The following is a 24724-nucleotide window of genomic DNA, read 5'->3' as shown; positions in this document are numbered from 1 at the left end:
TTTCGAAATAAGGGACTGTGGAACGCCCCAACTTCCTCTCGACTGATAACAGCCACTTTGGGTGCATTTGTGCAAAATTCTCTAACCGCGGCTGATTTTCCGAAAAGGGGTGTTTGACCATGAAATAGCCATCGGGTGAATGGCCTGTGGTAGTATACTGAAAAGGGGTTGCACAAAGATCGCTTTTAAACCCTTTGCTTAATGACCTGCTTCCGGTTTTGACGGTTTCAGCTTCCCAGAACCGAGAAATAATTTGGGCTGAACTAATTTTGTGATGATGGGAAGTATTATTTTTTAAAGATGCAAAACTGCCGCTAAGAATCAACCCCAGCGCGGTATTTTGAAGCACCGGTGGGTTTTTACTGGAATGACTTTTTATTTTGGGTTTAGCATTTTCGGAATGTTTTTTCTTGTCGAGTATTGCTACGTTTGACGTGTTGTCTTTAATATTTGAGTCTACGGATTCACATAAATATTGCGACCTAATTTTAAATTGGTTACAGACTAACAATGAGCCACAGTTTTTTGAATTAACTGGAGGACTTTTTACTTTGTCTAGTGCGGTAGATGACTCTGCATTAGAAGTTTTATCTAAATTAATTTGAGATACGCCTTCGGAGTTGTAACAATCATTAAAAAGATTATTTTTCTCTTCATTGGGTGTTGAATTTGGAAATTTTGAACGATTTGATATTTCACTAGGAGTTTTTGAAATAACGGAATCAAGAGGAGATTTTTTACCAATAGTGAACCGCAATTTACGTAGAGCATTGAAATGGGTTTTGTGAATTTTGATGGGTTCTCCATTTCTTAATTTGTGTACCTTTAAAGGCTTTAAATTTTGACAAGTTTTTTCCAGATCCGTGGTTGGTACGTTAGTGTTTATCTTACATGAATTCGAGAAAGTACACAATGGATTAGTTTTTTCAATGAGAACATTATATAATTCGGATATTTTTTGAATATAATTTAGCACGTCTCTGATATTATAAATTATAGGTTTGATCGTCTCCGTGTTACTCGTGTCATTCGGGACTACCATTGTTTCGGATTTTTGCTGAACTACAAGCATTTGTAATTCTGAATAAATTCGCTGTACGTCTTCATATCGACGCTTTAAGTGGCCTCTTTTTTGATGATTTGCAACATTTGATATAAAATTAGAATGTGAATCTATTTCGCTGAGAAGAATTGAAAATTTAACAAAAGTATTGTCTTGGATTACCACCATCTTGAGTACGAGAATAATGTATTACACCAACCAAACAGAATTAAAGCTTACCTGGAATCCTGGATTCGTGGATAGAATTATCTTGGCTGACGCTGAATGATACTTGAAGATTTTGCACAGCACTCGCGGTCGTCACCGATAGTTGAACACTGCGCGGATGATTTCTAGGTGATGTTTTGATAACTACTTTGCTGAATTCCAGCCGATGAATGATATGTTGAGAATTACACTTATCACTACCACTGTTATTCTGTCGCTAATCCGGCTCGAAGGACCATGTCGAAATTTGTATAAATGAATAAAGACCAGCGAACAGTAAGATAAATGTATTGCTAGTGACAAGTGTTAGGATAAATAAGAATGATAAGAATAGAATAGTATATGACCGTGCGGTCGAAATAGTTGAATGTTAGTTACGAATTGAGAGTTGTGAATTGAATGTGTATGAATGAGTTAAGAATTAAGAATGAATGCTACCCTGTGTTCCAAGGTGGGGGTGGCTCTGGCTCCCACCCTTACGGGTGGGGAGGGGTGAAACAGGTCCCCGCCAGAGGCTCTAACAGACACATTCTCCCAATACTTCACATAGGACCTGTATACTGGTATAACCGAAAAACGAGAAACAGATCTGAGCGAAGGGTAGGGGAAACTCGACGGAACTGTTCTTCGACTACGTGACGACGGTGGTTTGAGGAAGTTCTCAGGGCTATTTCCGCCTAGCGGCGGAAGTGGGTATCGTGGCTAAAGTGGACTTTTTAGAAATACCAACGGCTGAATTGGATAAACTCAACTGAATAGAACTAATGCCGTTTTCTATTTATTAAATTCGCTAATTGTCTAATTAGCGAAATTACGTTCCGTACAAGGCATTATCCGTTAACGTACACAATCGCCAATAAGGACACTGTATTTTCTATGTTTCCATAGATATAACAGCTTTTTCTACGTTTTGCGTATTGTAAGTTCTACAGGTCGTGGTTCTACGAAACGTGGTTTCTCTAATTGTCTATTAGCCTGCAAGCAAGCCATGTACATAATATACTTCAATATTTATACGTCAACAACCAAATTCTGTTTTGAATTGCAAAAGTATTAGAACAAATTCGAAATGGCTTTGATGAAAATATGGGCTAATAGAGAAGTAATACGATTCATGAATTTACGTTTACCACGGATTCCTGCATCATGTGGTCAGAATCGTAACTATGCCGATCATAAAATTCCTGAACGTTTAAAAAATATGGAAAACGAAGCAAATCCCAAATTCTATGATATGGTTGAATATTTTTTTCATAAAGCATGTGTTTTTATTGAAGATAAGTTGGTAGACGATTTAGGAAAGATTAAAGGTACGAAATTACCGCTAGAAATGCGGAAAGCACGAGTTAAAGGGATTCTCTCATTATTGGAACAATGTGATTACATTTTGGACGTAGCTTTTCCGATTAAAAGAGACAACGGTACTTATGAAATAATTCAGGGTTACCGAGCTCAACATAGTTCTCACAAACTGCCTATGAAAGGTGGAATCCGATATTCTCTCGACGTTAACATGGATGAGGTGAAAGCTTTAGCTGCATTAATGACATTTAAATGTGCGTGTGTTGATGTGCCTTTTGGAGGGGGCAAAGCGGGACTTAAAATTAATGCGAAAAACTATTCAGAAAACGAATTAGAAAAAATTACAAGACGTTTTGCTTTAGAGTTGGCTAAAAAGGGGTTTTTAGGCGCAGGTATAGACGTTCCAGCTCCTGATATGGCTACGGGCGAAAGAGAAATGGCGTGGATTGCTGATACTGTTAGTAAAGCTGTGGGTTTCAGAGATATCAACAGTAAAGGTTGTGTAACGGGAAAACCAATTAACCAAGGTGGAATTCATGGGCGAGTCTCAGCCACTGGAAGAGGGCTGTTCAACGGTCTTGATGTGTTCATTAATGACGCTAACTACATGAGTAAATGCGGCTTAACACCAGGGTGGCAAGGGAAAATTTTCATACTACAAGGTTTTGGAAACGTTGGTTTGCACGCTATGAGGTAGGTTTTTTCACATTAATGTTGTACAACTTATGCTGGAATTTAGAAATTTTACCACAGAAGTGATTATTCTTTCCATAAAATTAATCATATATTTTAAGAGTAATTTAGGGTATACATAATGTTTGTATTTTGAGTCGCTAATTAATTAGCTATGGGCAAAACATATTCCATGACGTTTGCCTAAACTTTACTACAAAATAAAGAATAACCAGCTTCTTAAATATACAAGAATTTTTTCGTCCATAAAATGAGCTGCAACTTATTTTTTCCAACTCATTGTTTGTCTCTTTATTTACCGTAACCAACAGTATATTATTCATCGAATAATAATGTCTTACTGGATAATTACCCACGTCCGTACCAAGTATATATTTGCAACCAGTCTATTTATGTTAACACGTTAAAATTTAGCCACCGTTACAAAAACGCATCTTCTTATATTTGCGGCGTATGACCAGTCAAGCACACTTGTACCAACACAACTTTATTGACTACTAGCTAACAACAAAATTTAATTAAAGGTGACGGAAGATAAGCGCCAAAACTTTTTTCTCTCACGCGTCTCTTAAGCGGTGCTGCTGTTGCCCGGCCACTTCTCGTCATTCTAAATGTTGCCAACAGTTGAAATTAAATCTTTAATAGGTTACAGTCCTCCCCTCTAAATTTGCTATCCCATTTCCTGTGTAATTCCTACACCAACCTACTAATTACTGTTTTTACATTAATATAATTACCTTAAGTTTAGCTATTCATTACATATGAATCTAGGAAATAGCAGCGCGGTACTCTCACGTGTCGTTTAGGTCTAGTAGAAATGTCGGTTGTGGATATGATAGGATATATGATTTTGTGATTGAGGATAGAGGAAAAAGGAAGTACAGGAGCTCTTCGATCTTATCAAAAGTTGCCGACTTCCCTCTGTTGCAGTTTTTCTCAGGTTGTTTTTGTCGAAGTGTTCCTATGTCTGAGGTCGGATATAATTTTTTATGTGATCCATATGCTTTTTGGGTGGTTTACCTTTATGACATGTTTTCATTTTATGTATTTTTGAGCCAATTTACTTCGTGACAATGGCCTCGATCCAGTTTTTTTATTAGGATCCAAAATCACGAATGAATACATTCTTCTACTTTGTCTTTCGAGCGGTCGAAAAAGTGGAAATCCAAAGGGTCTCTCACTCAAAGAAATTTAAGATTCAGAAATCTGAAGGAAAAGTGATCGCACCGATTTTTTGGGATAAGGATGGTATAATTTTAACAGATTACTTAGAAGCTGGCAAAACTATGACGGGACTATATTAATCTTCATTATTGGTTAAACTGCAAAAAAATGATCGAAAAACGTCGCGGGGAAATCTCAAAAGATGTGCTCTTTATGCAAGAAAATGCCCCCCCATATTCATCAGATTTAGCACTTTCTGATTTGTCTCTTCTCGAAACTGAAAAAAAAACGTTTGAAAGGAAAGATATACTTATCAAGTTTTCGCCGCAATAAATCGCCTTATAATTTACATTTTAAATTTTGAAAATGTTCAGTATTTGAAGACAAAGAAGTTATAAAATCGTAGACCCTGTTATCATCTTGACAATGTACATGTGGGTACGCAATTATAGTCGTCTTTCGTGTTGTTAGGAATAACTAAAAAAAACTGGTCGGAAGTTGTTTCAACAGAACTTTCTTCGCACCTAATAACTACAACGGAACATATCCGGCATTTTCGAGTTGAGTTTTTAATTTACACAATTTTGTGATCACGTCATCAACGTTTTTTGCAACGACACGTGTATCACCTAGGATTAGTGCAGTGTAATACTAAAAATAACAGTATGGTATTTTTCTGGAAAAATGGAGTGAGTCATTTCTGATTTAATCAATAAAATAAATTGACCCACTCATTAATTATACCTGTTTAAACAAATCTAAAAAATATAAATGCAATGATAAATCACAAGGTGCACATTTTGGGTAGAATTTATTCGGCAAAATTTTGAATTGACGTCATCAATTTTTTGGGGGAATATAGATATATTTTGATTAACAATTTAGCATGCTTACAATAACTTTAAAACGTCTGCAATATTTCAAAGTATTCAGTTTTACAATTCTCGATTTATTCAATAAAATAAATTTACTGATTTATTAATTTTTTGAGTCACCCTGTATCAGCAAATCTAAAAAGATGAATGCAATGATAAATTACAAGTATAGTCTGATCATATTTTGCACATTTTAGATAGGATTTATTCGGCAAAATTTTGAAATGACCTCATTAATTTTTGGAGGGGATACGCAAATATATTTTGATTAAAAATTTATTATGCTTATCACAACTTTAAAACATCTGCAAGATTTCAAAGCATTCGCTTTTACAGATTCAAAATTATATTCCAAAATCTTGTTTTATATATTTTTTTTTCCAAAAACCTGGGCGTTTCGGGTAAAAACTCAACACGGAGTCATAAACTACAGGTGTAGGACTATGTTATTTTATACAATTTAAAACCCATTTACTATGTACAATTTTGAAGTGACGTCATCATATTATTGGGGCGGATGATTAGACAAATCTGACAATAATCAGCCCAGTATTTTCGGAGATTATCTGTCTAATAAAAATCCGGACAGACGACAGATAGACGAACAGACGAACAGCCAGACAAATGGAAACGGGAGACCTATTTCTTCGTACTCTGGGGGTCATGAAAGGTCGTGAAGACACAAAAGTAGTACACTAAGTTAAGTTTTACCCTTGGCACCAAAAACATTGGCGTTCACAGAATTTCAATATCTATTCATTTTCAAGATACAGGGTGACTGCGAAATATAATTCCCCTTTTTTTTGCGTGTATTTCGCAATCACCTTGTATAAGACCGCGGAGATAGGGCACTGTGTACCAAAATAAAACTGGGTGGCAAATTAGATTACTGGTACAATCATTGTAATATGTAGTATTTAACTGTAATTAACTTCAGGGCACAACGCCTATACTTACCTTGTTTTTTATGAAAACAAATTTTATTGAAAATGTGTCAGGTACATATTTTGTAAATCAATGATACAGTATTATACATATTTAGATTTACAAATTCATATATAATTTCCAAGTAGGCAGTGTAGAACAAACAAATGAATAGTTTTGTTACAAATAAATGGTCTAAAATTATTTAGATATAACTTCCTTCGCTTCTGAGGCAAAAATAATGCATGTTAGATGGCAATTTTCAGACTGATTTAAGAATGTTTAGTAAATTATATACGTTGATATGTTATTCTATGAGAAATTCTGTTCCTAGAACAATAGAACAGTAAACTACATCAAACAATTTTTTAGTCAAAGGACGAAATTGTCTCAAAAATATAGTGTAGGTTTTTGTATGATAAAATTAAAGACGGGCAAAATTAGTTGGCGCGCTCGAGAAGTGCTTAAACTACTCATTATCATTTCCAGTCCAGGGTCGCGCCACCGAACATGCAGCGATGGGCGAAGCGAAACAATAACATCGCGCGCTACAGAAGGAAAGTGGTAGGAGTCGCATGCATTAACTTTGCCTGTCTCTAATGATAATCCACACAACAAATTTAAAAATGTCGTCTTTACTAAATAAATCCCACTTAAAATATGTAAATTAAGGTGCTACCTTGTGGTTTATTAAGTCTTATTAGGCTTTTAGAAAAAAATTAAAAATTGTATAACGAAATTTTACAATTAAATTTGCATATCTTAGAAACTGCAAAACATGTTACTCTAAAATTTTGCAACCGCAAGGGAAGTACTTTCATGACTCTTTAGACCAATTTTGTAACGATCATATATATATAATTAATCCAGTAATACGACGCAGGTACCTTCATCGAGCTGGAGCCAAGTGTATCGGAGTAATTGAAATTGATGGTGCTTTGTATAATCCAGATGGCATAAAACCTGCAGAACTAGAAGAATTTCGTCTATCTCAGGGAACCATAGTCGGATTTCCTGGAGCAAAACCCTTCGATCGTGATGCTCTTATGTACGAAGCGTGTGACATTTTAGTTCCGGCTGCTGCTGAAAAAGCTATTCGCAAGGATAATGCCAACAAAATAAAAGCGAAAATTATTGCTGAAGGTGCTAATGGACCAACAACACCAGCGGCGGATAAAATCCTTCTCGCTAAGAATATTTTAGTTCTTCCTGATTTGTATCTGAATGCTGGAGGTGTAACTGTTTCATACTTTGAATGGTTGAAAAACATCAACCACGTTTCGTTTGGAAGGCTAACATTTAAATATGATGAGGATTCCAATACACATCTTCTTCATTCAGTCGAAGAGTCTCTTAGAAAAAGTTTAGGAGGTGCAGGAAGTAAAATTGCAATAAAACCTTCCGAACAGTTTAAATCAAGAATGGCTGGCGCTTCCGAAAAAGATATTGTTCACTCTGGACTACAATACACAATGGAAAAGTCTGGAAAAGCTATTAAAGAAACTGCAGAAGAACATAAGTTAGGACTTGATCTTAGGACTGCAGCGTATATGAATAGCATTGAAAAAATATTTTCCACTATAAATGTAGCAGGTTTAACTTTCTGATTACGGTGATTAAAATGATTGTTGTTCATAACATCCACTTCCAACTCCCACAAATCATAAATTTCATTGTATAGTTTTTATGTATCTACTCCACTGTTAACTACAATTAAATGTAAAAGACGGTTATTTACATTTAACACATTGTTGACAACATCACCAACATGTGATGGAAATACAAAGGTAAAATTACCTTAAACAATTAGTAGGGACCCATCCCAGCAAGACATAGACACCAAAATATCAAAGAAACAATATTGTTACGATGATAGTTAATTAAATAAATTCGGCGTGGGTAAAACTCAACAATGTATTTCTCAGTAATATAGATTTATACGACTAACTACACAGCGAATAATTTGTACTCAGTATCATTAATCGATTCGGCTGGATTACAGTAGACTGGACTGCTCCCGACAGTGGTCGCTATTTAAACAACCGTACGCTTCTTCTGGAAAAGTCGCGAACGCCGCTTTCGAGGTTGTTTTGGAGTCCACCATCGAAATTTCCCGCGACTTTCGGTGGACCGCTTTCAGACTTTTCTTTATTCGAGTACCGCCGTCACCGATGATGAGTCACCACACCGTACATACTAAAAAAATCCATAGCGGCGTATGGGTAATTTTGTAACAATATAATCATTATATCACAGGTGGGAGAAACATAAATATCTAGAATGAACACACTACGGAAGTTAATGTTTAATTTGACTATTAATAAATCTACTAGAAGTATATAAAAACAAAAAGTCAGTTTTATTGGCTTCGTGTTATGTTTGCGCCTGTTAATGTATTGGTCAAGTTGTGTTTTGATGATTTAGAAAATTTAGTACAAGCGACGTCGTAAATCCAAAGACTAATACCTCTTACAAATCGTGTTACTACAATTGACAATGCTGCAACCAGTGAAATATTGTGACGAAAGCAGGTTTTACGGTGCATGTTGTTGATTTCGTCGAAAATTTTTAAAGGTATGACAGACGTTGGTGCCACCTTTGAACCCTTTAGTACTACTGGCTGATCGGGAGAGTACTAACGCCTCACGTCACGATGTTGCCACTTTTTACGGAGTAGTGCGTTGGAACCCAGCTTTTGCTTCCCAAAGACGCGCCGGGATTACTTTCATCATAGATAGCTCGTGAACGATCGGTTACAGAAAAAGAAAACAAATCCTCTTCATTACCTCTAGTTACAAACAAACGGCAGGACGGTACTCCGCATATATCTTCACATCGAGAGTGGTTCAATTCAATAGTTTAGATTGAGTTAGGTAAAGTAAAGCAAAGTAAGCAAGAAGGGGTAGTATCCTGTTGGTGACCTGCCAGGGGAGCGAAACTTCTTACGGTGTTGCCAGTACTTAGTAAAGAGATGGTGTTAAAAACTAGCACCTTATTAGAATTTATTATTTCTGTGTCCAGATTATTTTAAATGATTAACATGAAAAGGTCTTAAATAGCTCTTCATTTGGTTTCACGAATGCTTTTTGCAGCAAATAGATCGTTGTTAGCTTGGGTATATTGAAGACTTTAAGGCCAGGGTCTATTTTTGTTACATGGGTTTTTAATATGTACATTTCGAAATGTAACATCTCCATTATTAACAGACTTATTATTGTTGTAAAATTTTAAATTTGTCCACAACTTTGTCTCTAGATATAAAGAGCAATTTTGCTATCATCGTGTTTTTTTTTATTTTAGTGAAATTGTTGCATCACGTACTTATATTCCAAAAACAGTATCTCAGTTATTTATGGAACTTTCAGAACGCGATTTTCAACACTGTTAATACTTACAAAACTCTAGGTATCCTGTCAGATATTTGTCGTTTTGTTGGAAATGAGATACAGTAAAAAGAATACTTCTAGCGGCTTCTGTTTTTTGCTGTATCTCATTTCCAACAAAGAAAGTCGATAATGTGTTCGGGTACATTTTATCGGACGATGTTTAGAGTTTTGGAAGCTGAACAGTGGTGAAAATCGCGTTCCATAATTTCCATAAATAATAATAATTGAGACTGATTTTTAAAAACACGTGATGCAACAATTTTAACAAAGTTAAAAAAATATATATATGACATTAAACTTTAAAAAAATACCCTTGCATTATAGTACAAGTTGTGGACGGGGTATATTTAAAATTTCATAACAATAAGTCGGTTATTAATGGAGATGTTACGTTCTGAAAATTAGTGACATTCTGTGACCCAAACGTAGCGACTAATAATGATGGATTGAATACATACAGGAGAAATAATACTGGATCCAGAACTGATCCTTATCGAACACCAGACAATACCTTACCTTTTGAAGAACACGATGCAGCTGCTCTTACACTAAAATAACGGTCGTTTAGGAAAACAAAAACCTCAGTCCACTTTAAAAAGAAATGCACACGCCAGCTTTGTTCAACTTATTAGACCTATGACCTAGACAGAAAGCGATGATGTAGAACACGAACAAAAGCCTTTTAGAATTCCAAATAAATGACATTAATTGCTCATTTCTTTCTAATTACTAGGGTAGCACCAAATATTCCCTGCCTGACAGATCCTGGTACAGTAGCATATTAAGATGCTGGAACTGATTCTAGTCGTATTAAACTTGGAACACAACAAAATACAGTTTCCGTCAACTAGTTTTTTGACAACTGGCATTTGTATGGCATTTGTTCATCACGATGTCTGAAGTCACGAAAATTGAGTATCGAGCAGAGATCTTTCCCTTCAAAACATTAAAGATCGGTTGGGTGGGGTGTATGGGAAAGTCCTAGTCTTATTTTTTGATGAAGGAGTGGTCAAAACGGTTTCGAATGGGGCAGGGATCCTTGGAAGATGACGCCAGAACAGGTAGGCTGGTCGAAGTGGTAACGAACAACAACATTGTCCTTGTTGAAGATCTCGTGTTATTCGATCGACGTTTGAAGGCGAAAGAAATAGCACAAAAATGGGGCCTTTCAGATACAACCGTTTGCTGAATCGTCCATGATTATTTAGGCACGAATAAAATGAGTGCACGTTTCGTAAACATTTCTCAGCAATTCAGGGCCAGCGTCGTGTTGAATGTGCTCGGTCGTTTTTGGAGCTCTACAGAGAAAATCTTGTCGCCATACTGCAGACAATTGCCACAAGGAATGACACCATGGTTTTGTACTATGAGCCTTTGTATGTACAAAAGAGAGTTGATGGAAGGGAGACGAAACGGAGAAGCATCACCAAAAAAGTTCAAAGTCTGTCAGTCGACAAAAAAAGGTGATGGCTACGATCTTTTGCGATTTCAAGGCATTCCTCTTATGAACATTAAAGAACGCAACACCACAGTTAACAGGGCATGTTATGCAGTTCGTGATTGCGGTTTTCAATAAATCGATCAGGCTCCATATAGCCCAGATATGGCCTCCAGTGACTTGATTTGATTTCCCAAACAGGTATGATTACCTGTTTGGGAAATTGAAAAACGGGCAGGGCGCCATTTCGGTGACAATGAAAAGCTGAAGATTACAAGACAAGCAGAAAAAGTATTTTTTAAAGATACTGAATTGTTACTGAAACGATGTAATAAGTGCATTGATGTTAGGGGGGGTTTACAGTGAAAAATAAAATTGAATTGTAAATCTATTTAATTGTAGGGAATTTTTGGTACTGCCGTCGTATGATGTCCAGTCGTTTAGACATCGAAGTAAGCAAGAAACGATAGGCTTATATAGTAAGAAACTGTCCTGGTTTTAAGAAATCACATTATGATGATCAATCAAGAATTGATGAAGGTGACAACATGACTCTTTTTATAATTTTCTGGTTTTGTTTTGTCGCTTTTTTTAGTAAAGGAGTAACTTATGCCTGAATTCATATTGGTGGATATTTGCAATGAACAAGTTTATTCATGATTGTTTTTTCAAGCTAGGTGACCCTTAACATAAATACTCCCAACACATATCTACCCTGAAACTGAACTGTCAAGAATAAGTACGGGATAAAACCAAACAAATTAAGATTGTTGCGTATTTATTTCGAATATAAAACTACATAGTGACATGCAAAATACAATACAAATTTGTATTAGTAATGATAGCTGTATAAGGAACATATTTCTAGAACACTTCGATTTAGAAGAAATCATTACATTGTAAACTTATTTAAAAATGGAAATTGATGTTTTCATGAGATGTCAAGGTAAATGAGTCGTGAAAAATAAATACACTTTTTGGAGATCAATAATTTGGCGAGTTTCAATAATGTCGGAAATTATTGCACAAGTAAAAATCTTGCATAGTTTGTGGCTAGTTTTTAAAAATCAAATATACCTGCAAGGTACTAAATTCGCATAAATGATTAAAATAACTAGTAATGAAGTTTCTTGCAGATGTAAGTCTCCTCTTTTAGTACCAATAGGTGAAGCAACAAACTATGCAAATATGACAGTCTCTTTAGTTACTCTTTTAAAATTACTAAAACAATCCGATCATTCACAGACTTTGTTGTAAAGCAAAGTCTTATAAAATAGATAAATATTCTTTGTAAATTTGTATAAGTATATATAATATAAAAACGATTATAAGAGTAAACTTACAAAAATACGAATTGAAATGAGAGTAATGACTTTCAGTGTGATATTGACTTGATTAAATATCGTTCTGTCTACTTAAGTAAGTACAAAATTAAGGTTTATATTTCTGAGAAAAAAATAGCACTTAAAAGTAGAACCTGTCTACAGAGTGTTTGAACAATTCTTTCATTTTGGCCACAACCAATCGTTTTTCGCTTGTAATATTTGTTATTTATTATTTATTTATTTACTAAAAAGATACACCAAACGCCAAACTCCTTTCTTCACTTTTATGGAAACATTTAAAAAGCTATGATTTTTTGTAGATCAAAAATTTTAATCAAAACTGTCGAATTTCAAAAGTGACATTCCATTCATTAACTTTCATTTTACTTTCATTCTCTTTATTTATCTTCGCTAACTTGATTTGTATTCACATTTACGATTTGAACACACAAAAATTACTAGTAAAACATAGTGCTAAACCTGTATTTCACCTAATACTAAATGATTCAAAAAAAAACTTCTAGAAAATTATTATAATTCGAACTATCAGCGTGCTGTACTCCAGTTGAATAATAACGTAAATAATGTCAAAACTTACGCCAAGGAAAATTTTTCAACATATTCAAACTTATACAATTTTATTTTTAACAAAGACAAGCAAACATGAATTTGATGTATCATTTGTAATATTTCATGTTTATATTTTTCCAGGTATCATTTGGAAAGAAAACATCAATGTACTCTTAGGCTTCTAACCCATACTATTATTGGAAAAACTGTTACTATAACAAACTCTGTCACCAATCTGTTTATTTAGTCTGTAAATTTAGCAAAATTGTAAATTTACAAAACCCGGCTTAACGTTTAATTCTAATTTTAACAGGTGTGCTACAGAATAGTTATTACTATCTGTTAAAACAATTAGACCTGTAGTCTCTATTTGAACAGGCACTAATGGGAAAAAATATAGAGCTTTTCGGTTTGTTCCTTCAGTAAAATCATATGTCCATTGACCACTAAATAAAGAGGTCGTTATAAAATTATTTCACAGGCTCCGTCAATCAACGTGAATGTTCTCTTAGTTAATACTAACCGCCTCGAAAATGTCCCTTTTCGGCAATGAGTATTGAAGTAGAAAAGAGATCCTTTTTTAACATTGTTTTTCATCGAATGCAGTTCAGCTTTACAAATCTTGAACTATCTACGAAATAAATTTAATATTTTATCATGTAACGGTGTATTGTAAAAACGTTACACAAATAAATTAATTATATTTTATGGAGTTTACCCTCAATTTTCTGACATTAAATTTTAAGCAATGGCATCGTATGCATTTAGGTAGAATCATTACTGAAAAAACTGAACCAAATTTTGTGTTAAAATGCACAGTTGTAATAAATTTTTGCACTCCTGGGAGTGAAGTTGCTGTTTCACATTCTCTAATTTGGGGACTGAAATGGCTCATTTAATCCCAATGGACTGAAATAAAAATAGGATGTTTCCATGACAACGAAATAGCAAAACTTCAAAAGTTTACGAATTTAATTGCTGCTGTCAAAGTGACATTCGAATTTATTTTTACAATTTCAGGTTTAAATTAACTGGGAGTACAGAAAATAGCGTTTATACCACAAGACTGCAGTATTATTTAATCCCTCAGGCGATTATTTTCCTCGCCTTCGGTTCAAGACTTAAACTTTCGCCTTCGGGATTAAATGATGCACTTTAATCCTTTCATTATTGTATAAGAAGGGATAAAAGTGTCTATATTTTATACCCATTAAATTCGAAAATTGAAAGGTATTAATTTTATTGCACAGTTGTTTAATCAAGTCATGATCAATCATTGCAAAAAACTAGCATTTTAAACCATCCACTCTATCACTGCTCTCATTTCCCACGTCCTCAGAAAATTTATGATTATTTCTAATATGTGAGTTAAGATTCCCAGACTGCACAAACGCTTTATCGCAAAAATGACACTTAAAAGGTTTTTCGTCCGTATGAAGTCTTATATGGTTATTTAGGTTACCCGACTGAGTAAAGGCCCTATCGCAGTGAGGACATTTAAAGGGCCTTTCTCCTGTATGAATTCTCAAATGATTGACGAGGTTGCAGGACTGTGCAAAACCTTTATGACAAATTTCACAAATATATGGTTTATCCCCTGTATGGGTTCTCATGTGAATGAGCAAATTACTTTGAGTATTGAACCCTTTCATGCAAAACGTACATGTCAAGGGATCATCAGGATTTTTGCTGATTTGCTCGTGTTTTAGCAAATGAGTTTTCATTCGACGAAAATATTTTTTACAAATAGGACATTTTTCGAGAGGAAGGGATTTACGTCGGGCGTAAGTATCACCAGCACGTTCCGCTTCGTCTTTTGAGACCAGTCTTACCGTTTGTCGAGGAGATCGAGAAAAACTTTGTACTTTGATGTCGTCCTTTGAAGGCGAATATTCTTTATCGAAGAGTCTTATTTTGATTTGAGGTTTTTTACTTAAAGGAATTATAGATATGTCTGGTGGCACCATTTTTGAATGAATACCGTTGAGGGAAGATGTGCAGGACTGTTTTCTTTTAACGCACTTTTCCTACAAGAAAAATTCTCAGATTATTTTCAAGTTTAACACTGCACAGCCAATGTTAAAAAGAAATGCTACAAAAAAAAGAAAAGAGTGTTAAAAATGTTTGAGTTACATTCAGAGACTTTAAAGTATTTTAAGTATTTAAAGTCTCTGGTTACATTATACAGGTGTTCATTTTATCTGTTCACGCCTGAATATTTCGACATAGGCAACCCATTTTACGTTTCATAAACAGCTTTGATTAATTTTTATTTTTAAATCAAATTAATTCATTTTTAAATAATAATGAACGCATAGATAGCAATGATCAGAACCAAAATTATGACAAATTATTTCTGTCAGCCAAATATTTTCAATTTTCGTTTGCTTTAAAATGTTTTCGAATTCTGAAACATGACATGCTATTAATATTGGGAAAGTGTGACAAAAATTTTGATGCTACTGTTCGTCTCTACGCCAGGCAATATCCCAATAGAAGAACTCTCTAAATCAAGCGTTTAGAAAACGGGAAAAAAAATTACGAGAATTTGGGCAATTCAATAAAAACAAAGTTATAAATCGAACTGTAACAACGCCGGATAATGAAGCTGCTCTAATTAAAATTGTAGCAGAAAATCCCAAATGGAGATTAGTGTGGGTTCGGTTTTCAACATCTTAAAGGCAAACCGATTTCATCCATACCATGTGACAATTGTCCAATATTTAAAAGAACGCGATTTTATCCGACGGTTAGTGTTTTGCGAATTTGTGAGGGCTCAATTATGAGACAATCAAGATTTTTTATTTAACTTTTGATTTACGGATGAAGCCACATTTACCAATAACGGGTGTGTAAACAGACATAACTCACATTACTATGCCCAGCAAAATCCCCATTGGTATCAGGAACAGCACTTTCAAAAAGTTTTCAAAGTTAATGCTTGGTGTGGAATTGTTGGTTACCACGTCATTGGTCCACATTTTTTTGAAAGAAATTTAAACGGACCTATGTATCTAAATTTGTTAAAGAATATTTTACCTGAACTGTTGGAAAACGTAGAAGTAGACATACGAAGACGACGCCCTGATCTAACGCCACTAGATTTTTTTCTTTGGGAGAAGGTGAAAAATGACGTTTATAGTGTCCCAATCGAAAATGAAAACCACTTACGTGAAAGGATAATAGCGTCATGCAGGTCTATAACTCCCGACATGTTAGAGTTCGTAGAAATTTTGAACGTAGGATAGGACTTTGTGAAGATCGTGGAGGCAGGCATTTTGAACATTTATTATAAATTCGTTTTCGTTGTAATCTGATCCATTAATAAATAAATAAATTAATTCATTAATTATTAATTTTTTCAATTTTGTCATTATTTGGCATTTTTCTGTGATTGCTATGATTGCTTATTAAAAAAAAAATAAATTGGACGAAGTTGTCTCCGGGGAGTATAATATGTTGTCTATGCAAAAATTGTCAGGCGTGAACAGATAAAATGAACATCCTGTATTTTGATTAAAAATGTATCATGCTTATCATAACTGTAAACCATCTGCAAGATTTCAAAGCATTCGGTTCTGCAGATTCAAAATTAAATTGCAAAATGTTGTTTCATAATTTTTACTTTTTTCCAAAAACCTGGACGTTTCGGGTAAAAACTCAACACGGAGTCATAAACTACAGGTGTAGGACTATGTTATTTTATCAATTTAAAACTCATTTACTATGCACAATTTTGAAGTGACGTCATCGAATTAGTGGTGGGGATGATTAGAGAAATTTTGGTTACAGTTTTACCATCTACATAATATAAATACATCTGTCTAATAAAAATCAGTGACTGCAGACAGACGGATAGACGGACGGACGGACAGACAGACGGAAACGGGACACGTATTTCTTCGTTCTGTACGGTTCATGAAAGGTCGAGAAAACGTAAAATTCCAGCGTCGGCCGACGGACTCGATTACAATACTTAGTTTCCTTACGCTCAGGAAGAAAAAGTGGTCGAAAGTTGTTTCGACAGAACTTCCCTCGGTCCTGACGTACAATGAAACATATCCAGCATTTTCGAGTTGAGTTTTTTCTTTACACAATTTTGTGATGACGTCATCAACATTTTTGCAAGGACACGTATATCAACTTGGATTTTTTGGGGTGGCGTCATTAATTTTTTAGGAGGGATGAGCAAACACATTCTGAAAAAAAATGTACCATGCCTATGATAACTTTAAAACATTTACAAGATTTCAAAACACTTGATTTTGTGGTTCCTAATTCAATAAGTAAAATAAATTTACGTATTCATTAATTTTTTTTGGGCCACTCTGTATATGCAAATCCAAAAATAATGAATGGAATGATAAATCACAAGTGCAGACTCATCACATTTTAGATAGGATTTATTCAGCAAAATTTTGGGGTGGCGTCATCAATTTTTTAGGGGAGATGAGCTAATACATTTGGATCAAAAATTTACCATGATTATGATAACTTTAAAACATCTCCAAGATTTCAAAGCATTGGTTTTGCAGATTCAAAATTAAATTGCAAAACGTTATTTTATAATTTTGATTTTTTTTCCAAAAATCTGGACATTTCGGGTAAAAACTCAATACGGAGTCGTAAACTAGACGTGTAGGACTATGTTATTTCATACAATTTAAAACCCATTTAGTATGTGCAATTTTGAAGTGACGTAATCACATTATTGGTGGGGATGATTAGGCAAATTTTGGTTACATACAAAATTTGACAATCGGCCCAGTACTTTCCGAGATTATCTGTCTAATAAAAATCCGGGACGGCAGACAGACCCAAACGGGAGACCTATTTCTTCGTACTCGAAAGGTCATGAAAGGTCGAGAAAACGTAAAGGTAGAGAGTCGGTCAAGCGACTCGATTACAATACTTCCTTTGCTTACGCTTGGGAAGTAACAACAAATTAATTTTTTCGCAGTGAGTTTTGGATTTTACATGGGTAGGACCATCACCGTTATCCAATTTTCAAAATATTATTTTATGAATAATAAAAATTTTCAAATAGAAGTATTACTTTTAACTTTTTGAAAACAAAAAATTTGTGCACGAATTCTACTTTATTTAATGGCACTCGAATGTATTTTATGGTTTTTAACCTTCGAGATATGATCTGGGGCTCATGCGATTAAAAAAACCGATTTCGTGGACTTCCTTACTACAGTAAAAGTAACCCCACATCAGCACTCTATTCAACCTTTGTCTTTATGGTGGTGGAAATCATCTTTTTTTTTAATATTTATATACACTGTTTATTTAAAAACTGGTGGTAAGTAATACAAATCCCCTGCAAAATCAATTATAAGATAGTATGATGTACTGTATATGTAAGTATATGTATTATCCTCCTATCCCTTTAGAACGTAATAAACTAATAACTAAATACATATATTTTATTTATTAGGGAACAAAAGATAATATATTTTATTAAATTTTGACATGTAAACAAACGTTTATTTTGCCGTCAGTAGGCCACTAAAGCTTTGGTTTATCCGGTAGCACCATACAATTTTTAAACCGCTAGCGAAATAAAATTTTTATTTTGCTGTTTTAAAACCATGGTTACCATTTCTGTAATTTCTCCAATGCCTTGCTGCTCTTTCCATCTAAGGAACTTTTGATACACTTTCTGATTTGCTCTTTTTTGGGAGCAAGTTTTGCCGTTGGAATCTTGCATGATTTTGCAATTTTTCGATAATTTTAGTTTGTTTAAAATAAACAAACACCGTCGCCAGAGTCACATACTACACACACACACCTGATATTGTAACCTAAATTCTACGCATATAAAACTTTTATTTGGTCGCTGTCAATTCTGACGTTTCTCGAATGTGAACTTTGAATCACCAATTTTATCACAATTTGGGACTTGGGGTTGTCAAAATTGAATAAAATTTTGTATTACACTCGCGGTTAAAATGAATGTGTAACTCGCGGTCTTAAGGCGCTCGCGGCATACGCCGCTCTCGCCTTAAACTGACCGCTCATTAAACATTCACTTTAACCGCTTGTATAATAAATAACTATTGTTACAGCTTCATTTTCTGGTGTTATTACTATAGTTACGACGCTTAACTTTATTTTTTTTTAAGTTTACAAACTTCTCTTGTTTGCGTTTTTTAAAAGCTTGGTTAGAAGGAATTGTATATTTGGGACATCGCCCGGCATGTAGACGAACGCCAGCATCGAAATTATCATCAGCCTTACCACGCTTTCCCACAGTTAAAAGCAAAAGGTTTTTTCGAAATTTGAAAACATCATTAGCAAAAGTTGGAAATAATTTTATTGCTAGAATTAATTTGTCACAATTTTTGACGTAATCATTGCCATATTTAGGAGCATTATTTATAAAAAAAAATTAAGACGAAGTCGTTTATGGAAAGTAAATGTGTTGCCTATTCAGAAATATGCAGTCGTGAATAAATAATCACCCTGTACTTAAAAACAAATAAATTACAACTGATCACATTATTTCAAAAGTACTACCTGTATAAGAGATATATTAAAAACTTATCACAACCCTTAGATTTCAAGGAAATATAATAAACAAGATACAAACATTGGCACTGCAACACGATTTACATGATTACAAAACAACGAACTCTAATTAATGAGTTACCATTTTAACAACCTTAAAATATGTGACAATCTTCCATAGCTCCTAAATTAAATTGTAAAATTTAGTTGCATACATTTTTTTTTAGTCTATAAGTAAAATGTCAAAAATATGAATGGATAAATAAATAATAAGTGCAGAAGATACTATTTTATACATTTTAAAAATGATGAGCAAAATTTTAAGATAACGTCATCAAGTTCTTCAAAGAAATGAACATATGAATTTTGATTGGCGATTTACCATGTTAATGATAACTTTCAGGCGTGTGTAGAATTTCAAAGTAAAGGGTTTTGTAATTCCTAAGTAATCTTTTTTTCCAAAAACCAATATCCACAAGATAAAAAATAAGCTGGATCTAATAGTATTTACGTGGAATAACGTCCTCAAATTAGGATCATCCAAATTTTGGACAATTTCACAACAATGAATGAGTTTATTTGTCCAATAGAAATCACAGAAAAGGCAGATGGACAGAAAGAAAGATCTATTTTTTCATATACTAGGAGCTATTAAAACACAAGAAAAGACGACGTTAGCCAATACAGTACTTCCCAGATTGTGCTTGTTAACTAAAAAACTTAAGAATGTTTTAACTTATTTAAACAGGGTGATTAAATTTGAGAACTGTTAGTTTACTTGTACTATTCAAATGGGACACTTTATCTTTTATAGCATTTACGAGCTTATCGTCAACTCAATATTTTTTATACCAAGTTTTTCAAGGTTTATCCTAACGGTATTTTTACAATTAGTGTTGCTGTATGATTTGCTGACAGAAAGTTTACTTATTTTTCATGACCTTAAATTTTTATACATTATAAATGCAACATATTTCAATAAAATACAAACCCTATAAAAATATTTCATTTCTAAATATCTGCATGTGTTATACATTTACACATCTATACTGTTTGTAAATAAAAAACGATTTTTGCAAGTTTTAGCACATATTCAAGTCGTCAATATCATTTTGGCATGTTCAACAACTTACAGAAAGTTTGTTACTACAAGATATTTTGAAAAGCAATATATGTATGAAAATGCTAATTTCCATTACAACTGCAAAAAAAATTTTAATATTTTACAAACCTACAGCGATTTTGCCAGCCACTTAAATCTCTCTTCGTAATAGAACTATGTCATCTTTTAATGACATCAAAAGAATGCAGAAAGATCGCCAAACAAAAATAAATAATTATAGAATTAAGAATAAAATAAAGCTTGCGTTGACTTGAAAAAGAAAACTTACATTTAACGTTGTTAACTTGTTAGTCATTAAAATTTTTAAATATACTCGTTGAGGATCGTTTCAATGACTCCGATATTGAAGTAAAATAAACAACAAAACAAAAACAAAAATTCAAAACAATATTAATAAGCGTCTCTTGAATTTAATTGGCAATATTGAATCTTAACAGCTGAATTGTGTGCATTTTCAATCCTCTATCCTAAACCAATTTGCCTGCAGGGGTTAGGTACTGTTTTAATTGTTAATTACTCTTCAGTAAGCACATAACAGGGGTTGCCGTCGTCACGTTTCCGACAGCGAGGGAAGTACTGTCTAAACTCTTTAGACCAATTTTTTTTAGGCTGCATTCTTTGTAGTAAAAAAAGATTTTCTAATAAAACTTATTACTCTTATTCTAAACATGGTATCTGCATAAAGTGTAGAAAGCTTAAAATGGGAGTTTTTTTAAACGAGCCATTATTAACTTCAATTATTCTACCAGGGACTAATGGTAACGTCACCTGTAGTTTGGACGGAATTTCTAGGGAGTTGACAAACAAACACAACATTAACATACTAAACATTAAAAGTGTACTTCTTTTATTCTTAAGATTGGGGACATAGTAATTCGTTTAAGTATATGTGTGGATTTTTGAACGCAAAAAATGAGTTTCACAATTTGTTATTTACTTTTTTTTTGTGATAAATTATGATCAAATTTACGAAATGTTACACAGCGATTTATCAACAAAACGTTGGGGTCAATGACTTAAAGTATTTAAAATAAAATATCTACATAAATATATTAATTTGAGATTAATGCTTTTGTAGAATAATAAGTGTAAATAGTGGCCATTCTTTTGATAATGCCTTGTGCAGAATACCTATCTGCTATTTACAAATGTACACACATTTGTTTCTATTGTGAAATATTTAACCTTGTTGAACGGAATCGCTCAATTTAGTTTACTTTCATAGGCATAAAAACGGAAACAAAAGGCTCGCTACTAAATCGCATTAATTTTGCGGATCTTGACATATAACAATCGAACCTTCTTTATTTTTGGTGTACATACTCAATATTACCAAAATAACTCTACGAGTAAAAAAAAATGGTGTAAGGTTACTTATACAGACTTCCCCAGCGCCTGAGTGGAATCAAATAAATATAATTAAAATACAGAATAGAATTTGATTTCGCGATTTATACCTTTTTATAATAACCCCTGTTAAGTTAAAACAATCATATGCTTGAAGTGTTAAACTACAGGTAAAGAAGCATGCTCAACATTTTAGCAAAGACACATACTTAAATTTAGACAGATACAATGTAATACTTCTGATAACAGTACTGTATTCCCAAATTTTCTGAAAAATGGGGTGAGCGGTTTTTGATTTTATGAATAAACTAAATTGCTTCATTCATATTTTTTTCTAGTACAGACTCATTATTTGCATATTTAGATACCATTTATCCAGCAAATTCTTAAGATGACGTCATCAAGCTTTTGGTGGGATAAACAAATAAATTTTGATTAACGATTTACCATGCTTACGATAACATTAAAACGTTTGTAAAATTTCAGGGCATTTTACAGTTTCTGCTTTAAACTAAAAAAAGTCAACATTGTGTAACATTTTACAGTTTAAAGTAGAAACTGTAAAATGTTCCACAATGTTGACTTTTTTCCAAAAATCTGGATGTATGGTAAGAAAAAATCAAGGTGGATTGATAACCTACGAGTATATTTATTTTACAATAATTAAATATCACTTACTATTAGAGATGTACCGACTGTAGGTCTGGCCGACTAACCGACTAGCCGATTGTTCGGCCAGTATAAACAGACTAGTCGGCCGACTGTTCGGCTTTGCTAAAACCGGTTTATAAATGCGACAGACAGTGTGTTTTTTTTCTATTTCTCTGACTACCTTAAAAAAAATTTTTATTTTAATAAAAGGAATAACTAAAGTTCCTTTGTTTTCCAAAAAATGTGTTAAATTTGTTTGGATAATTTTAACATTTAATTTTTTTTAGTAACTCAGTACAAAAATAAAGAATAACACAATTTAGAGCCAGTTAATACAATATTTTAACTGAGATTAAGTTGATCGCGCATTTAACAAGGCCATTAGCGAGGTCTGATTGGCGTAGAGTCGGTCACATGGTACTTCAACCAGGGGTTAAAAATTAAATCGCAATTAAATATTTAATTGAGGTTCTGTAAACCGGGTTTAATTGTTTTATATACTATTTAAATTTTGATAAAAAAAACCGACAGATCGGCTGTTTGGCCGAACGGTCGCCGACTGCAGCCGACGATGAAAAACGGCCGAATAGTCGGCTTATCCGACCGGTCGGCCACTAGTCGGTACATCCCTACTTACTATGCAAAATTTGAGATCACGTCATTAAAATAGTAGTGAGGGGGGGGGGGGGGAGGATCGTCGAGAAAACATGAAAGTAGCCGTAATGTATGGAAGAAATGAAAAAAGTGCAAATTATTACCTCACTTGTTACAATCAGGTAAAAAATTTGAAATTTACTGTAAAATGTAATCAACTTTTTATCGAATATTTATTACATTATAAACTGTATTGAAAGTTGAAGATAAAATTATCTTCGATTCGTTCAACAAATCAGTTCATATATTTTTAGTATTTCTAGGCCACCTGGTTGTGAAAAAAAGAAGAAAAACATTAATTATTGTTAAAATACTTTTTTAAATTTCCCAAAAATAAAATCTTACAGCATGTCAAGGGAATGCCTTACTACTCAATAAATTATAATACTCTTGTGATCCACTTTTGAAGCCTGCAGCTTGCCTTTGGTCAATTGATATCGATAATGTGTTGACGTGACCCAGTTTGGTCACATAATCAAAAAATAATGCTCACCTTTTGGTGATACATTTTAATGGATTGTCAAAAAATAGTTTCTGTTGTAAAAAAATGTGGGTGCATATTTTTAAGTTTAAATATGTATAACAAACAGGTCTTAAATAACCGTCTCCAATAAAGAACACATTATGCAGTCTACCTTAGATCAGTTATGTAATCAAAAGTTCTGTATTAACTGAACAATGTTTAATAATCTGTAAAATATCTTGGATAATGCATTAATAAACTTGCAATCACAAAATCATTATTAAGACAGATTTTACTGCAATTGCGTAATCTTCTGACACAAGAGAGAAATGTTTCATAACTCTGATTAATTTGTTGTTATGCATAAAAAATGCATTACAGAATTATGCATACATTAACCATCTTCAACATAAATATATATTAAAACAATCCGACTGTGGAATTCTTTCAGCCAACGTACATATCACAACTCTAAAAATTCTAAAATGTCCTGCTCTGATTTACTATAAAAAAAGCAACATAAATATATTTTTAGAGACATTGTAGTCTGAAGAATCATTGTAACTCACATCTTCATCTTCACTGGACACATGATTAATGATCACGTCAGGCTCCAAACTTCTGTGAAAATCCCTTTCTTGGGCATTTTCCATGATTAGCTCCGAACCTGGAATAAAATAAACATTGGGAAATCATTCCTTCTAATAATAAAGCCGCATATGTGTTTTGTTTACGAACTGCATAATTTTTTTGGTGCTGTCAAAAGTCGCAAAATAAACAAACGAGCAATTAATGTGTGATTCAGCAAAAGGAATGGTAATTACCTTTATTACTGAAAAGTACCGAGTAGAACTGTAAAACACGCAAACATTATAAGTTGGTCCAGATTAAAGATACAAAAAAAGCTATACAGACAAGAACTCGAAAGGTTGCTTAAAAAAATATACAAAAAGTGCGCTTCGTGCTGTCAAAATTCATTTATCCTCTTCTAATGCAAGAATCGGATCGATTTCATAGTAATGC

General features: G+C 33.6%; 2 protein-coding genes across 2 annotated transcripts; one reads left to right on the top strand and one right to left on the bottom strand.

Annotated features, from left to right (window-relative positions):
• The first annotated feature begins 2271 nt into the window (after positions 1 to 2271).
• On the top strand, positions 2272 to 7866 carry LOC135128927 (glutamate dehydrogenase, mitochondrial-like). Its single transcript, XM_064056001.1, has 2 exons — positions 2272 to 3265; positions 7112 to 7866. Exons 1-2 carry the CDS (start codon positions 2340 to 2342, stop codon positions 7833 to 7835), a joined length of 1650 nt encoding a protein of 549 aa, XP_063912071.1. The 5' UTR covers positions 2272 to 2339; the 3' UTR covers positions 7836 to 7866.
• A 3948-nt stretch (positions 7867 to 11814) lies between these two features.
• LOC135129149 (zinc finger protein 239-like) lies at positions 11815 to 24672 on the bottom strand. The gene is made up of 3 exons (XM_064056239.1): positions 24526 to 24672; positions 24271 to 24368; positions 11815 to 14974 (listed from the first exon to the last, which is right to left on the bottom strand). The coding sequence occupies exons 2-3, from the start codon at positions 24352 to 24354 to the stop codon at positions 14234 to 14236; spliced, it is 825 nt and encodes a 274-aa protein (XP_063912309.1). The 5' UTR covers positions 24355 to 24368; positions 24526 to 24672; the 3' UTR covers positions 11815 to 14233.
• Between the last annotated feature and the right edge of the window lie 52 nt (positions 24673 to 24724).

The sequence above is a fragment of the Zophobas morio genome, unplaced genomic scaffold (assembly GCF_036711695.1).
Source record: "Zophobas morio isolate AGI-343-1 ecotype UQ-CSIRO unplaced genomic scaffold, CSIRO_AGI_Zmor_V1 ptg000014l, whole genome shotgun sequence".
Taxonomy (NCBI): domain Eukaryota; kingdom Metazoa; phylum Arthropoda; class Insecta; order Coleoptera; family Tenebrionidae; genus Zophobas; species Zophobas morio.
Note: the sequence above shows the minus strand (reverse complement) of the source record. Positions and strands in the feature narration are given on the sequence as shown.

Bases quoted from the DNA above. Each gene is read 5' to 3' on its own strand.
- LOC135129149 (XM_064056239.1), bottom strand. From the start codon at position 24,354: ATGGAAAATGCCCAAGAAAGGGATTTTCACAGAAGTTTGGAGCCTGAC. The intron at 14,975-24,270 runs GTGAGTTACAAT...TTTTTCTTGTAG, and splicing joins TGTCCAGTGAAGATGAAGAT to GAAAAGTGCGTTAAAAGAAA.
- LOC135128927 (XM_064056001.1), top strand. From the start codon at position 2,340: ATGGCTTTGATGAAAATATGGGCTAATAGAGAAGTAATACGATTCATG. The intron at 3,266-7,111 runs GTAGGTTTTTTC...AATACGACGCAG, and splicing joins GTTGGTTTGCACGCTATGAG to GTACCTTCATCGAGCTGGAG.